General features: G+C 39.5%; 2 protein-coding genes and 1 long non-coding RNA gene across 7 annotated transcripts in view; all 3 read left to right on the forward strand.

Annotated features, from left to right (window-relative positions):
• The first annotated feature begins 801 nt into the window (after positions 1-801).
• On the forward strand, positions 802-2,347 carry LOC125961615 (uncharacterized). Its single transcript, XR_007472511.1, has 3 exons — positions 802-915; positions 1,112-1,259; positions 1,447-2,347. It is a non-coding gene; the product is annotated as an uncharacterized LOC125961615 (long non-coding RNA).
• Positions 2,348-2,372: 25 nt separating this feature from the next.
• POLR2K (RNA polymerase II, I and III subunit K) lies at positions 2,373-4,537 on the forward strand. Its single transcript, XM_033438201.2, has 4 exons — positions 2,373-2,510; positions 3,180-3,248; positions 3,585-3,677; positions 4,338-4,537. The coding sequence occupies exons 2-4, from the start codon at positions 3,188-3,190 to the stop codon at positions 4,358-4,360; spliced, it is 177 nt and encodes a 58-aa protein (XP_033294092.1). The 5' UTR covers positions 2,373-2,510; positions 3,180-3,187; the 3' UTR covers positions 4,361-4,537.
• A 3,365-nt stretch (positions 4,538-7,902) lies between these two features.
• The window catches only part of SPAG1 (sperm associated antigen 1), a 98,542-nt gene continuing 90,906 nt past the window's right edge, over positions 7,903-15,538 (forward strand). For 2 of the 5 annotated variants that reach the window (XM_049700229.1, XM_049700230.1), the window contains exons 1-2: positions 9,103-9,431; positions 11,172-11,331. In XM_049700229.1, the coding sequence (XP_049556186.1) occupies positions 9,292-9,431; positions 11,172-11,331 (300 nt within the window). In that variant the 5' untranslated portion in view covers positions 9,103-9,291. Of the gene's footprint in view, positions 8,651-9,102; positions 9,432-11,171; positions 11,332-15,538 lie in introns of those variants that run through there. The other 3 variants (XM_049700228.1, XM_049700226.1, XM_049700227.1) reach the window with 3 other exon arrangements.

A 15,538-nucleotide genomic window follows, 5' to 3' on the forward strand; every position in this document is an offset into this window, starting at 1 on the left:
GGTTAAATAAAAGCCACACGACCCCAAAACACGATTAAACATTGCCCTTTTCTCTTTCTCTAGTAATTTTTCTTTAGATATTTTGTTACAACTGAAGAGTAAAAGAATGTATCATAACTCCCTTCTATTCACTCGAAGAATAATTTTACACCCCTCCCCACCCCAAAAATGGCAAAAAGACACCTAGTTACATGTAGCTTGCCCTAGCTTTACTCATATACCGCAAATTTAAGCCACTGAGCTATATTTTCCTATTCTTTACACATCACAGTCTTTGGCCTTTTCCCTTCCCTTTCTGGATTGGGTGTAATCTCATTACTGACCTCAGAATTCTAAAACCCATATGTTTTCAACAGAGCTAACGCTTCTTTTGGAGACCATCCAGGAAAACATACTGAAAGGGTTTTCCATCACCATGATAGTCAAGCTATGCAGGTATACTTAAATGAGTATGATCAAGAAAAAGGAAAACAGATACTCAGGAGGAAAATAGTAACTTGCATCTCCATAACCATATTATTGCAATGTAAGCATTTAAAAACACTAGTATCCAAGTTGGCAAAACAAATGCCCTCATTAAGAGAGAGCAATGCGATGATGTCCGGCACGTAGCAAATGCTCAAGAAAAGTTAGCTGTCACCATTGATAACAGCGTCCACAGACCATGCTCCAAAATGATCCTAAAATTACTGGTTCCTGCTGATAGGAAAGAGAATGTTGCATTGGGAACTAGCCTCGACATGAACTCTTGTTGAAATTCTGGATCTCCTTGCTATAACTTGTCTTTACCCTGACCCTCTGTAGGGTTCCAGGACCCATTTGTATTCTACATGTGTTGATTCATTCTGATCTCCACAAACTGTGTTATGTACCAGCATCATCTTGATAACCTCAAGCTGCATAGTCAGAACCCAGGTCAGTTTGCAATGATTAAAGTTACACTTTCTGGATCACTCCATAATCTTTCTCTTATCATGACAATGGTTTTACCTAATATTTCTTGAGTGAAGCTAATTTTGACTGTTCTATTGGATTACCTCTTCCCTTTGGCTAAGAGGAAGGGGTATTTCGTAAGAGAGCTGATGATTAAAATATTTATGTTCTATCTTAGCCTATCTGTGGAGAAAGAAGCAGGACAGTCCACTGTGTTTCCTGGAAATTTAAAAATCGGCAGCTAGGAAGACTGAGAAAATCGAGTTAAATCTCTCAGGCTGGTCTGTGGAGGTGCAACCAGTTGGAATTCCTTCTGGAAGTGAAAGGTGAGGCTCAAGGTTCCCAAGTTGCTGGATGGAAGACCGAAAAGCGGTATAGCCTGCTTAATAAAAACCAAAGTAGTGCATGTTAGGCAGAAAGAAACCTGCTTCTCAGATTAACTAAAATAGTTATTAACAACTGGTTAGTTTCTAAATTTTAATAACTTCATTTTCTTCTCTCTCGTGATATAAGTAAAATACCTGCTGTGAAAGAAGCAAACATGCAAATGCTGTGAACCCAACTGTTACTAGTCTCACTAAAATTTTGATCTTTGAAAGAACACGCCTCCACTGGACAAGTCGTTTTGTTCTTCTGGGGAGGAATTAATACATGGGATGAAAGGAGGGTCAATGGACAGCTACCACTACCTAAATCCCTTAGCTTTAAGTGGGAGTAATTGGCATAGCTGCCCGCAAGCCCACCTGTGCTTTAAAACGAGTAAAAGGAGGGGGTTACAGGGATGACGGGAGCCTAGGAGAGAAAGGGGCGGAAAGCAAAAACGAAATGATTCTAAGGAAGGATAGGGGCGGCTGCTCCACTGCCCCGGCACAGGTATCAAACGACTGGAAATGCATAATCTGAAAAGTGCTTTTCTACGTGGAAATCAGCGGTGGAGCCGATTCTTCTACGTTCCTCGGAGTAACGGTCAGCCTAGGATTCCACGAGCACTTCACTTGGGTTTCTCTTCTAACCCTCTGCCCTTCTGGAAAAGTGTTACTTTCTACCGACTTCATATGTCAGAGAAACAAACCTCCTTCGACTTGAGGAGCTTCTAAAACGCTTTACTTCCCTGAAAAGTGAAAACAGGTGAGACCGAAACAAGCACTTTTGTCCGGAGTCTGAAATACAGAAAAAGCAGCAGCTGGGCTTCCCGGGTGGCGCAGTGGTTCAGAGTCCGCCTGCCGATGCAGGGGACACGGGTTCGTGCCCCGGTCCGGGAAGATCCCACATGCTGCGGAGCGGCTGTGCCCGTGAGCCATGGCCGCTGAGCCTGCGCGTCCGTAGCCTGTGCTCCGCAACGGGAGAGGCCACAGCAGTGAGAGGCCCGCGTACCGCAAAAAAAACACAAAAAAACAAACCAAAAAAAACCAAACCAGCTTCACCACCTGTACTCAATTCGGCTTTCTCTGCCACACCTGGGGCGGAAGGGGCGGGGACTCCGCTTGCGTCATAAGCCAGCGCCGGAAGTTGGCTGCCATACAGCGGCGAGGCGGAATCTGTTCGGAGAAGCAGGGAAGTTTCTCCGTGTTGCGTGGGTAGGTAATTGGCGGATTGCGGGGGTGGGTATTTGGGCCAAAACTGGAAAGACGCTAGGGGCTAAACAGGTCTGGTGTGGGGTTAGAGTCGGGAGAGACTGGGGATAGAGTCGATGCTGTTAGGCCTTTGCCTCTTTAGCTGTTGGGTTGTTTGCCTCTTTAGCTGTTGGCGTTTTAGCTGTTGGGAGTTATTTCTTTGTTCTTCCCTTATCTTCGGTTCGCATGTTCTCCTCTTGAGGGATACAGTTTTTTGGCAATCTCTTGCTAAAGTTTGGAACTTGTGTTAAATGAAGACGCGAGCTTTGCAGTCAGATCTAAATCTCTGACTCTTAACAGATGAATAATCCTGCCCAAATTAACTTCTTTAAACCCCAATTCCTTCATCTGTAAAATAAGAGTAATACCTCCTAGAATTGTTGTAAAGATTATAATGAAATAGCATGCATAATTGAAATGACATATGTAAAGTGTTTATTACTGTGTCCAGTTTGGGGGTAAATGCACAATACGTTGTTTTTTTTGTTTCGTTCTTTAGACCCACCTATAGGATTTGAAAAAAGCACAGATTAGGAATTGGGACCTTTTTAGCTTTCTCCGAGAAACATGAGGCCTGGTTAGATTTGTGAGGACGCCATTTGAGATATTAAATATTTGAGTCTGTGATTTCAGGGACAACAATGGACACCCAGAAGGACGTTCAACCCCCAAAGCAGCAGCCAATGATATATATCTGTGGAGGTAAGAGTAACGCAAAAGTAAGAGTATTTCACCTCAGTTTTAAAAAAATTATTGCATTTATCTTTGGCTTAAATGAGTCATCTTTAAAGTTAGAAAGCAGAACAACTTTAACAATCTTTAAAAAAATCCTCTTATTAAGATTTCATTTTCTTTTCTAGGAAAAATGCATTGTCTGCCACTCTTTTTCTTTCTCCCTTAATATGTTGGTAATGGCAATATACCCTTGAGACTGAGTATACTATATTTTAGTGCTTTGGGTGAAAAGTATGCTTAAGATAATTTGCTCGTCTGTAATATTTCTCTTTTAGGTATTGAATAAACGTGTTTTGTTTCTAGAATGTCACACAGAAAATGAAATAAAATCAAGGGATCCAATCCGTTGCAGAGAATGTGGATACAGAATAATGTACAAGAAAAGGACTAAAAGATGTATCCTTCTAACTAAGCTTTATGACTATGAGATAAGAGGAAGTGAAAAATAATGCATGGTTTGATAGTCAAAGACTAATTTCTGGTAAAAATGGTAACAACTTGGATTACTTACCAAAAAAACAAAAGGCATGATTAGCACTTTCATGGACCAGTACTCCAATGTATAGACATATACTAAATAATCTAAATACTAGTTGATTTTGGCTTTCATAAGTGTATTTTTTCAGGGATTCTGTATATAAGTACTCATTCTTGAGCTTCAGTTTATGGGCAAACTAAATGATACAAGGAGAAATACAGATATTGAGTTTGTATGCTACCTAATGGAATAAGTGAGGCTTACAAATTAGCTGAAAGACTGAGAGTAAATTGTTATGTAATAACTACCAGTGTTTTTTAGATCACTAAATTATCACTTTTAACACTGTTTTAGTGTTTCTTGGTGCATTGGTCTCTTGTATCATGGGGGGGCTAATAATTAAAATAGTTTATTTTTTTAGTTCATTTCTAATTATCATATTAAATGGTGAACTTCATTCTTTTGTGCATTTTAGATTAAATAACTAGCTTATTGCAAAGAGAAAGTGACTTGGAAGTATTAAATTTTTAATATAATTTTGAAGTGCTTATTTTGTCCTTAACTCAGTTTTTGTATAGTGGTGGTTTTTGATGCTCGATGAAAGATGAAATACAGAGGAATGTCTTCATTTGGATTTGGATTTGCTATTAATGTTGTCATATAGCTTTTGATTAGTGTACTTTATGAATACAACTATATACACATGATTTCATTTTAAAAACCATATTGTATTTAGGTATCTATTAATAGCTTATATAAAGATATTTTTGTTCAGTTACATGGTTTGTAATTTAATTTTATCGTATATGTAATCTGACACACAATGAAGGTTAAAAGTGACTCCCCAAACTACACTTTAATCAAAACCTAGAATCATCTGGGGCCTTTGTTAAAAATGAAGTTTGCTAGGGCCCTTTAAAGGTCTGATAAAGTAAGTTCCTAGGAAACCACTGTTTTACATCACCAATTGTTTGTAAACTCTCCAGCCTCATTTTGTATAGAGTATACCAACGCACTTACTATCAGTGTGCATACCTCATTTTGAGTTATAATTTATTTGTTAACTTGGCATAGGCGTTTCTGTATTTGTATATAATGCTTGACTGTTTTTTAAATCTTTGGCAAGGGAAAAGAAACTTTAATGATTGCTTTCTCTAAGGCAAAATCAACCCCAAGTAAAGTGGATGAAGCAGACTATTAAGGCAGGTGCAGTTTCCCAGGTGTAATCATTCATTAAGGTAAAAAACTCTGCTTTCAGGATATAGAAAAAATAGGAGTTGGTTTACACTAAATTGGATGAATGTTTAAAGCTTTTGCCTTGATAGGGATATGGATGCTCAGATACTCCATCTGTTCCAGGATTCGATTAGATATATTTCAACTTTGTTAATAGTTTTGTGTGTCTCGCACATTGAAAGTATTAACTGTGCAACTGTGCCGTTTAAAAAAGAAAACAAAACATTGTTTCTACTACCATCCTCAAATATTAAGTTCTGTAAATTTATTATGTTCTATACAAAGTACTACCATACTCAAGATTTTTTTTTTTAACATCTTTATTGGGGTATAATTGCTTTACAATGGTGTGTTAGTTTCTGCTTTATAACAAAGTGAATCAGTTATACATATACATATGTTCCCATATGTCTTCCCTCTTGCGTTTCCCTCCCTCCCACCCCATACTCAAGATTTTTAAAGAGTGCTTCCTTGGTCCAGGTTTTCCTGGACTGTGGCTTTCATAATTTTGTAATTCTGCCATGTTCCTTTTTTTTTGCGCTATGTGGGCCTCTCACTGTTGTGGCCTCTCCCGTTGCGGAGCGCGGACTCACTGGCCATGGCTCACGGGCGCAGCCGCTCCGCGGCATGTGGGATCTTCCCAGACCAGGGCACGAACCCATGTCCCCTGCATCGGCAGGCAGACTCTCAACCACTGCGCCACCAGGGAAGCCCTGCCATGTTCCTTCTTGAGCTGGTCCTTTTTGTACAAGAGTCCCAATAAATATCTCTTCATGACAGCCTCCTAAACCACAACTCATTGGGTAATGTTGCTCTTAACTATTCTAATTTCATCATAGGTCCTTTGTGTATCAATAGTTTAATTGAATACTGTTATTTGGTTAACTAGACAGTGGTTTAATGGGAAAAGTATTAACCACTGGAACTCAAGACCATCGTTTCAGTTACCTCTTCGTGTCCCCATCATCTATAAAATGGATGTAATTTTACCTCTTGCCTACCTGGACAGTTTTAGGAAAAGGTAAAATAGATATAAAATTGCTTTTAAAAGATCCTTTTGAATAGTACTCTATAAATATAAAAATCCGTAAATCTGAGCTTGAAGCTGATACGTAACTTGTCCCCTACTAAACTGCTTACCAATGGCTGTAGACACGCAGGTCCATCAAAAATATCAATACACGGAAATTGGTTCAAATCCAGCGCTGCTACTCAATTACTGGCCAGTTTATTTCTTTTGACTTCAGCTTGTCAAAGTCAAGGAATTAATGATAGTTCAGTGCTTTTAGACTCTGAAGCTATCTTCAGAGATTGAAGTTAATGACATTCAAAACTAGTAGATGAAATCATAAATGACCAATTTTAAGAAGATTAAAATATCACATAAAGTGAGAAAGTGTAAACTGAGAACGCGTAAAAACAAGTTGCCTCCTTACGTGTACAAATACATGCACATCCATCCACCCTCCACCCTCCACCCTCCACCCTCCACCCTCTGCCCAGACTTAAAAGATTACTGGGTCTATTCTGTGGGAACGGACAATATAGGGATGGGATGGTGGGAAGCCAGTTAGGGGCCACCTGTAAAAGTTCAGGCTAAGAGTAATGGTGGCTGGGCCTGGGTAGGCATAGAGGGAGTGAGAAGTAGCTGGTTGTGAGATATGTTTTGAAGTTGAATAGGACTTGTGAATTGGTTAGTACTTAGGAGCACAGTAAACAGTATGGACTTCGGCAAAAGGCTTTGGGTCCGTATTCCCAGAGTGTCCCTTGTTCTATGTCAGCGACTACCAAGATTCACTTTCCTTATTTGTAAAATGGGCATGAAATAATAGCACCTATGTCAAAGGTTTGCTGCAAGATAAAATTAAATACTCCATAAAAACTCTTAATCTAATAACTGTTAACACCATTGCAGAAAGTATTAGCATTTTCTGCACAGGTGCTTGTATCAGTCTTAGGATTAGTCTCAGTTACTGGTCTTGCTGTTTTCCATACTCTTTAGCTTGCTCATTGTAGAGTCCTAACCACTGGACCACTAGGGAATTCCCAGCTTGCTCATTGTAAAATAGAAATTGCACAGCACTGTCTTGCTGAAAATTCTTAGTAGCTTCCCATTTTGATAAACTGAAAACTATTGGGAATAGTATATTTGGGAATAGTATAGACTCCTTTCCTGCATCTGTCACCACTTCAACCCACTTCTCAATCTTGGTTTTAAGGAGATGTTTGCAGTTCCTTAAGCAGATAACGGACCTTTTTGCCTGTGCTCCTGCCTTTCTCTCTGCCTGAAATGACCTGTCTTGTGTTCTTCCCCAGTGTCAGAATGTCATCTAGTTTTCTGTATTATTGTGGGGCAGTCCAAAACTATTCTTCCTAATGCTTTGTATGTGACCTGTTTTCGCTCTAGAAACTTAGAATTTTCTTTGCCAGTGTCCTGAAATTTTGCAGTTTGTGCCTTGGTATGGGTCTGTTTTCCTTCCCTGTTTTGGTCACTTGGTGGGTGCTTTCAGTCTGGAAACTCAAGCTCTTCAATTCTGGAAATTTTTCTTGAATTGATAACTTCCTACCCTCAGTATTCTCTCTAGATCTTTTAAATCTAATATTAGACCTAACTTTTTCATCTTTTTCGATTTCCTTTTTTTTCTTTATCTGCTCTGTGAAAGATTTCTTCAACTTTACTTTCTAATCCATCTATTAATTATTGGACGCAATGATATGAAGATGATAGTGGTAATTTTCATTTGCCTGCATAGTCTATTTCCTTTGAGTTAGTTTTTATCCTGCTTGTTTATTCAGCATAATTGTATATGTACATAATTGTAACCAGAAAAAAACCAAAGTGTGCGTGAAAAGAAAATTACAGGGCACGTGGAATTGCAACTCTTATTTCTCGGCTAACGTTCTTCTGTTCGGGTGAAGCTGGGTCTGCAAGGCCAATCAGCCGGATGGCAAACCGGAGACTAGCCTGTCATCACGCAGAGGCCCTAATCCCCGCCCCCGGCGGTCCGCCGCAAGCCCTCGGGTGCCGGAGTGGGGTGAGTGGGGCGGGGCGACACGCCCCTCCTTGGTTACGAGCCGCGCGACTGGTGGTGTGTGGCTGCGGCTTCCGCAAGGCTTGGGGTCTGAACCTGGTGAGTATCTGCAGGCCAGGAGCAGACTACGTCTCTCCATCGCAATCCCTTCCTCTGGGAGCCGGGGTGGAAGATGGACCCGGAGGAGCAAATGCACTATCGGACTGCAGTTGGAGGGATGTCCTTGTCGGCTGGGGCAACTGCCTGGGGGCCTTCTGTTTCTCGGGGCTGACGGTGGCGGATGTTGGGGCAGAGCGGCAACGCGGAGGTGGTGGTGCGGCGGCGAGGTTCCCGGGCTCTGGCGGCGGCCACCGGTCCTTGTGAACAAAGGAGAGGAATGGGGAGAAGTTTCGTAGAGTCCTAAAGTGCCCCTTGACCGTTGCGGGTTGGCTGTAGAGCTCCCGGATCTCAGGCAGTCCCTGACCCGCGCTGTACATAGAAACCGTTGCTACTGCTGGAGGATGCCGTTTCCTTCCGGTCTCTGGCTGCAGGTGGCGCCCAGCCCTGTGGATGCTGGAAAGAACGTGCCTAGGTGGAAGAAAACCATTTTTCGTGTTACTAACCCGTTGCAGTTTGTGCTGGAGGTATTACTGATATACTGATTAGGAAATATGGGAAATGGATGTGGATTAGGACGGTGGAGAAGAAATTAACGCCAATTAGGACCAAAGTTTTTTCTAATCAGAGGCAAAGAAATTGCAAACAGATGTGGAAGAGTTCTAAATATAGCAAACAAAGTATTGTATGACTTGTTTTTTGGAGTTTGAGTTAACGTTTAGTGGTCTTGAGAATCTCTTCTACCCACCCCCACCCCTCCAAGTGGTAGTTTTCCAAAAGGATTCTCAGAAACGTTGAAACAGTGTTCAGAATAAAATTCGCTTGATTAGGTAAGAGGTGTCTTTATCATTTCAATTTTTTTCACCACATTTTATTCAAATCATAAAATCTCAGGGGCTTCAGGATTCCATTGGCAGGCAGATTCTTAACCACCACGACACCAGGGAAGTCGGTATATAGTAATTTAGCCCGATGAATGTTAACTGTTCTTATCAGGGAGAGAGAATTTACAATGAGTAGCTTCCTCCTTAGAAGAAATACTCCATCTCCTTTTCTATAGAAATGAAAAATAAATATTACAGAAGTACCTAGATGGTTCCTACTATCCAAATTGAGTATTAATGTATATATTAGATTCATAACTATTTTCCTACACTATATTTCAGCCATGACTGCCAAAGATTATCCATTATTGTGGGGCTTTGGAACAACAAAAACATTTAAAATACCTGTTGAACATTTGGATTTCAAGTATATTGAAAAATGTTCAGATGTTAAACACTTGGAAAAAATTCTTTGTGTGCTCAGGTAAGCGTTTAAAAATCATATCATGTTTCAGTTTGCCAATTTTAATTATATTGTTGACTTCTAAAATTCAAAGCTACATTAGAAATTTTGGAGCAGATTTTCCAATATTGAAATTGTTGTTTTTGTCCATGTTAGGTTCCAAAATAGTGGTTTCAATCCTGTGGTTAGTTTGGCGGGTTCTGGCTAGATCTACTTCCAGCACAAGACTTAGGCTAATTAGTATCCAATAGGGCATTTTCCTTGCTTCCTGGCACTTTCTAGGAACCGGTAAAGCAGCCGTTAGGAGGCGCCTGCATATGCTGATAAAGTGCTTTGGCACTCTCCCACTTCACACTATCTGCCAGCAAAGGTGGGTGACTCACTGGGAGCCGTCGCATGGGGGATGGGGTGGGGGGGGACCCCAGAAGTCAGGGAATCAAGGCCTTTTCTGGGTAAGAGCCCTGTGGCTGTGATTGTCAAACTTTAATATTTGCCAAACATGGTGGTTAGAAAATGCAAATTTGAGGGCCCCACTCCTAGAGATTCTGCCTCAGGAAATCATGAGTGGAGCCCAGGAACGTGTTTTTAACGAGCACACTGGCTGATCATGCGGGTGGTCAGGGGAACTCTACAAGAAACACTGCCCTGTGGCCTACCAACCTGTGCCACCTGTTTGGGGTTTTTTGAGGGTTTTTCATTTGGAGGATCGCCTCATTACTGCAGAAGCACTTGTGAGCACAAACTGCCCATTTCCGGGACATCAGTAGTATTCCTTTTGCTCGGCAGTGGTTCTCTCTTTTCTTTCCTCTGATGCCCTTCCTTACTGCTGTGTCCTTTCCTTTTTCTTTCTCTCTTTTTTTCCTTTTTCTTTCTTATCACCTTTAGCCTCCTGTCCTTCCTAAGCATCCCTGCTTGTCCCCAGCCAGTGTTGATGTAATAGCCTCATCATATCATTGTTTTCCCTCTCGCTTTTCTCAACATATAAGAACGTTTTCATTTTTATTTGATTAAAGACTAAAAGAAAATGCGAAGTTTATGGGATGAAAGAGTTTGAAAGACATTTTATGAATAGCCTAATTAAATTGTACTGACTTGGGATTATTTTTTTAATTTACTTTGAAAATGGGATTTATTTTTCTAAAAATTTAGAAGTAAACAGATTCACAAGAAATGGGGAAAAGATTGATTTTCCTTAAAAAAAAAAAAAGCAAAAGAGAACGCATGTCTCTGTATAACTAAGGAAGGAATTCTGTTCCTTGAGTGGTTGAATTTAGAGGTGTGTTGTTCTAAACTGTTCTGCCATTTTCTTCCTATCCCTTTGGGGGGAAAAAGAAAATGAGCTAGAACAGTAACTCCTCATTGGAAAGTAAGTCCAAAGTCTCACTCATTGCCTGTCTCTAATAATGAATTTCCATTTGTAAGTTTAAAATTACCTTATATGCAAAATGAACATATGTGTGCTAAAGAGGAGAGAAAATGTTACCTATTCAACTTTTAAAGTGTGTGATGGAAATTGATGTCTTCTTTGGAGCTCCTTTTTCCCCCTTCATCGCAGTACTCCATAGATTAGCATGTGAAAGTGGAGGTTGCTCTAATTGAGGACGATGAGGGGAAGGCAGCAGCTCAGCCTTCATCCTCCTTCGGGGCAGACTGTGAGACCTCTGTGGAACCCCTGGGCTCCATGGAACCCAGCTTGCAAACCACTGGTCTATATGATCTCTAAATGAAGTGGTAACTCTAAAATTCTGAATTTTTTAAAAGGTCTGGTGAGGAAGGATATTATCCTGAACTTACTGAATTTTGTGAAAAGCGCCTTTCAGGCTTGGCTCCTGGAAGTAGAGCTTTGAGGAGAGAGAAACCTGCAGCGACAGCAGCCAGTTTCACACCAGAAGAATGGGAAAAAATTGACGGTGATATAAAGGTATAGAGTAACATCACTTTTTGTGACATTGTCGTGGATATATATCTACTTTACTTATCTGAAATCCTAGGCTTCCTTTTTTTGTCAGTAAAGGGCTTTTAGTAGTAATTACTTAGGTGGTACTGGTTGCTTCTTACACCGACGAGAATATTGTGAATGTGTGTGTGCGTGCGTGCGTGTGTGTATGTCTGTGGATTTGTTGGTGGAGGGTGGGGAGGGCATGCTCATGTATTTTATTTATTTTATTTTTTTAACATAAATTTATTTATTTATTTGTTTTTGGCTGAGTTGGATCTTTGTTGCTGTGCGCAGGCTTTCTCTAGTTGCAGTGAGCTGGGGCTACTCTTCGTTGCAGTGTGCGAGCTTCTCATTGCAGTGGCTTCTCTTGTTGCGGTGCGGGGACTCTAGGCCTGCGGGCTTCAGTATTTGTGGCACATGGGCTCAGTAGTTGTGGCTCACGGGCTCTAGAGCGCAGGCTCGGTAGTTGTGGCGCATAGGCTTAGTTGCTTTGCGGCATGTGGGATCTTCCCGGACCAGGAATTGAGCCCGTGTCCCCTGCATTGGCAGGCAGATCCTTAACCACTGCACCACCAGGGAAGCCCTGCACATGTATTTTAAATGACTGAATAATATCCCATCCTATGAAAGAACATAATTCAGTCAGCATCTATAAATAGTGTTGTTTGTTCATAATTTTTTTGTACCATCTTGGTTGTTTCCTCGGGATAAATTATTAGAATTCAAATTACTTGATCAAAGGCTCTAAATATTTTTAAGGCTGTTGAAACACATTTCTGTGTTCTCAGGAAGTTGTACCTTTGTACTCTCCCACCAGCAGTGTGTAAGAATGCTCACTTCAGGTACTCTTCACTGGAAACTGTAATCATTCTTTACATTTTAAAGTCAATTAAACAGTTAAAAAATGATAGTACGTAGTGTATTGTTTGTTTACTAGTATCGTTAAATTTTTAAAAATCTGTCACTTGAATTTCGTATTTTGTTAATGACCTGTTGGTGTCTTTACTGATTTCTTTTAATCAGCTTTATTGTTATTATTCACATTCAATAAAAATTAGCTATTGTATAAAACAAACAAATGTATGCAACAAAGCAGAAACAGACTCACAGACATAGAGAACAAAATAGTGGTTACCAGTGGGGAGAGGGAGGAAGGAGGGGCAGGATAGGGGTAAGGGATTAAGAGATACAAACTACTGTGTATAAAATAAATAAGCAACAAGGGTGTACAGCACAGGGAAACAGAGCAATTCTTTTGTAATAACTTTAAATGGAGTATAATCTATAAAAATATTTAATCACTATGTTGTATACCTGAAACTAACATAATATTGTATATTAACTATACTTCAATTTTTAAAAAATTAGCGATTTTATGGTAATTTCACTGAGTTTTGACAAACTGCATTTGCTGTGGAATATTTCCATTATCCCTAAAAGTTTTGTTTTGCCCCTTTGCAGTCAGTGCTGACTCCATACCCTGGCTCCGGGCAACTGCTGAACTGCTTTCTATCATTATAGATTTGCCTTTTCTAGACTTTCATATCATATAAATATAATTATATAGTATATCTTCTTTCATGTCTGGGTTCTTTCACTTAGCATGATGCTTTTGAGATTCATCTATGTTGTTGCATGTGTCCACAGTTCATTCCTTTTAATTGCTGAGTAGTAGTGAATTGTATGGATATCTCACAGTTTAACCATTTACCCATTGATGAACAAATGCCAAAATGTTTTCCAAAGTGGCAATCAATCCTGCCAATAATGGATAAAAGTTCCAGTTGCTCTATATTGTGGTCCATACTTAGTATTGTCAGTTTTGTTAATTTTAGCTATTCTATTAGGTATATAGTGGTATCTCATTGTGGTTTTCATTTGCGTTTCTCTAATAACTAATGATGTTGAATGTCTTTTCATGTACTTATTTGTCATCCTTGTATCTTCTTTTGTAGAGTGTCTTTAAATCCTTTGCCCATTAAAAGAAATAGATTTTTTGTGTTCTTATTGAGTTGTAAAATACACGTCTTTCATGTATTGTACACACAAAGATACAACTTTGCAAATATTTTCTGATATTGTGTGGCTTGCCTTTTCATTTTTTTAACAGTACCTTTGAAAGAGCAAAAGTTTTTACTTTTGATGAAACCGATTTTTCTTTTTATAGTTTGTGCTTTTGTGTCCTATTAAGAAATCTTTGTCTAATTCAAGATCCCTAAATTTTCTCCTATGATTCTTCTAGAAAGTTTATAGTTTTAGCTCTTAAATATATGTCTAAAATCTGTTTCATTTTTTAGACACCCACACAAATATATACATACATACACATACATATATTTGTACATACTAATATGGATATCCAAAAGTTCACGTGTCATTTAATGAAAGATTATCCTTTCCTCATTGAAATTCTTGGTACCATTATCAAAAATCAACTGACCATGTATGTTTAAGTCTATTTCTGACCTCTCTCTATTCTGTTCATCAATCTAAATGTGTGTCTTTACACCAGTACTCCATTGTCTTGATTACAGTAAGTCTGTTTTTTAATTTTATCAACATATTGGAGTATAGTTGATTTACAGTGTTGTGTTAGTTTCAGGTGTACAGCAAAGTGATTCAGTTATACATTTTTACATATATTCTTTTTCAGATTCTTTTCCCATATATGCACTAAGTCTTGAAATCAGATAGTGCAAGTCCTCCAACTCTGTTCTTCATTTTCAGAGCTGTTTTGGGTGTTCCAGTTCCTTTGCTCGTGAATTTCTCTCTTTATTTTTTTTAACCTCTTTTTTGGGGTAAAATTGCTTTACAGTGGTGTGTTAGTTTCTGCTTTATTACAAAGTGAATCAGTTATACGTATACATATGTTCCCATATCTCTTCCCTCTTGCGTCTCCCTCCCTCCCACACTCCCTATCCCACCCATCCAGGCGGTCACAAAGCACCGAGCTGATCTCCCTGTGCTATGCGGCTGCTTCTCACCAGCTATCTACCTTACGTTTGGTAGTGTATATATGTCCATGCCTCTCTCGCGCCCTGTCACAGCTCACCCTTCCCCCTCCCCATATCCTCAAGTCCGTTCTCTAGTAGGTCTGTGTCTTTATTCCTGTCTTACCCCTCGGTTCTTCATGACATTTTTTTTTTCTTAAATTCCATATATATGTGTTAGCGTACGGTATTTGTCTTTCTCTTTCTGACTTGCTTCACTCTGTATGACAGACTCTAGGTCTATCCACCTCATTACAAATAGCTCAATTTCATTTCTCTTTATGGCTGAGTAATATTCCATTGTATATATGTGCCACATCTCCTTTATCCATTCATCCAAAGATGGGCACTTCGGTTGTTTCCATCTCTGGGCTATTGTAAATAGAGCTGCAGTGAGCATTTTGGTACATGACTCTTTTTGAATTATGGTTTTCTCAGGGTATATGCCCAGTAGTGGGATTGCTGGGTCATATGGTAGTTCTATTTGTAGTTTTTTAAGGAACCTCCATACTGTTCTCCATAGTGGCTGTACCAATTCACATTCCCACCAGCAGTGCAAGAGTGTTCCCATTTCTCCACACCCTCTCCAGCATTTATTGTTTCTAGATTTTTTGATGATGGCCATTCTGACCGGTGTGAGATGATATCTCATTGTAGTTTTGATTTGCATTTCTCTAATGATTAATGATGTTGAGCATTCTTTCATGTGTTTGTTGGCAGTCTGTATATCTTCTTTGGAGAAATGTCTATTTAGGTCTTCTGCCCATTTTTGGATTGGGTTGTTTTTTTTTTGATATTGAGCTGCATGAGCTGCTTGTAAATTTTGGAGATTAAAACTTTGTCAGTTGCTTCATTTGCAAATATTTTCTCCCATTCTGAGGGTTGTCTTTTGGTCTTGTTTATGGTTTCCTTTGCTGTTCAAAAGCTTTTAAGTTTCATTAGGTCCCATTTGTTTATTTTTGCTTTTATTTCCATTTCCCTAGGAGGTGGGTCAAAAAGGATCTTGCTGTGATTTATGTCATTGAGTGTTCTGCCTATGTTTTCCTCTAAGAGTTTGATAGTTTCTGGCCATATATTAAGGTCTTTAATCCATTTTGAGCTTATTTTTGTGTATGGTGTTAGGGAGTGATCTAATCTCGTACTTTTACATGCACCTGTCCAGTTTTCGCAGCACCACTTATTGAAGAGGCTGTCCTTTC

Source organism: Orcinus orca, chromosome 17, assembly GCF_937001465.1.
Source record: "Orcinus orca chromosome 17, mOrcOrc1.1, whole genome shotgun sequence".
Lineage (NCBI taxonomy): Eukaryota > Metazoa > Chordata > Mammalia > Artiodactyla > Delphinidae > Orcinus > Orcinus orca.